Source organism: Poecilia latipinna, unplaced genomic scaffold (assembly GCF_001443285.1).
Source record: "Poecilia latipinna isolate Pla-1442-1.1 unplaced genomic scaffold, P_latipinna-1.0 Scaffold3712, whole genome shotgun sequence".
Classification (NCBI taxonomy): Eukaryota; Metazoa; Chordata; class Actinopteri; order Cyprinodontiformes; family Poeciliidae; genus Poecilia; species Poecilia latipinna.
In genome coordinates, this window is record NW_015116328.1 from 30,870 (window position 1) to 32,242 (window position 1,373).

Here is a 1,373-nt window from a genome sequence, read left to right on the forward strand (position 1 = left end):
TGAAAGGGGACTTTTTGCAGTGTAGGTTTTGGACTCATTTGCTTTTGTACGACCTCGTTCTAGTTCATTCCTTCTGTTAGTTTGGATTCTTATTTTAGGTGTCAGATTTACTTTGTTAGAGTTTCTGATCAGAATTCCCTCCAGTGTCAGTCTGTCATTCACTCTTCTTTTCTATTATGGCGGCTCGTAAGCACAGTAGGTGCACACCGCCACCTACTGTGCATGAGTGTGTAGCAACACTACCATTAAATTATATTTTTTTATTATGCCATTATGCCAACAGTGGCAGAATTCAATTGCCTTGACCAAGCAAACAAAAGAGATGATCAAATAGCAAGAAACAAAATCATACATTTTTAATTTTTTTCTCTTTTCAGATAAGTACTCCCTCGTTCCACAAGTTCATAAGCCGGAAAATGAAATTATCAAGGAGGCAAAAGGTGAGGTCTGCCTTTTGACATGTTTTGCTTTTATAAATGTGCCTGCATGTTTGAAACATTTAGTTTTTAATCAATACAGTCTTAAGTGTTTTAAATGTCCATGCAATGTTCTTATCAGACGTGCAAAGTTTGCTCGAACATGTCTAGCGTATTTTACAAAAGCATAAATACTTCCAGATTTGTTTAGTACAGTTAATTTAACTGGTTTGCTCTTCAACATACTGAACAAGACATGCCAAATAATATCAAATAAAAAAGACAAAATTCAAATAAATCAGTGGTTGAGTTCAGCAAATCACAGTCAGGCTGACAAATTTCTTCTGTCTTGCTTTTAGGGTCAAATTTGACAAAGAGTTGTCTGGTGTTTGTTCCCGGTGCTGGGATACCGTTCGTTGACGTCATTTGGTTGGTCGAAAATAAGGTCATGTTTGATTCTGAGCCGTCTGACCGCATCTACACATCAGACCTGCGGTTGGTACATTTAAATTAACTTCTGCTAGTGGAAAAATGATGCCACCTTTTAAGGCCGACGCTTTCAATGATTCGACTTTCTAACAGTTCGTGGACCCAAGATGAACCAAAGGGTGTGTGGTTGGAGCGGCTGCTTCTCTTCTCCGAACTGAAGGAGGAGGATTTCTACCTCAACTACACCTGCAGGGTCTTCAGTTCCCGAGGCTACCCGGACGGATACTTTACTTTGTTACCAGCAGGTAAAGCTTGTGGATATCAGATTTTCTTATGGTGCTCCACTGTGCATTACATAGCATGAGCTGTGCACAAATTGAAATTACAAAAATAAATCAGCTTATTGAAAACACACTAGTAAAATAAAAAACAACAACATGCTTTTAGATAAAAAAAGTTTTGCGCTAGGATGAGGTGGGTTTTTTCCCCCCGGCAGAATCAAAATTTGTGTATTTTGCAAACTGGCAA

General features: G+C 38.5%; 1 protein-coding gene across 1 annotated transcript in view; it reads left to right on the plus strand.

Annotated features, from left to right (window-relative positions):
• The window catches only part of LOC106941512 (uncharacterized), an 11,683-nt gene extending 10,421 nt beyond the window's left edge, over positions 1–1,262 (plus strand). The window contains exons 5-7 of the mRNA XM_015024565.1: positions 335–440; positions 776–911; positions 999–1,262. Coding sequence (XP_014880051.1) covers positions 335–440; positions 776–911; positions 999–1,209 — 453 coding nt within the window. The 3' untranslated portion in view covers positions 1,210–1,262. The remainder of the gene's footprint in view (positions 1–334; positions 441–775; positions 912–998) is intronic.
• Positions 1,263–1,373: the final 111 nt, after the last annotated feature.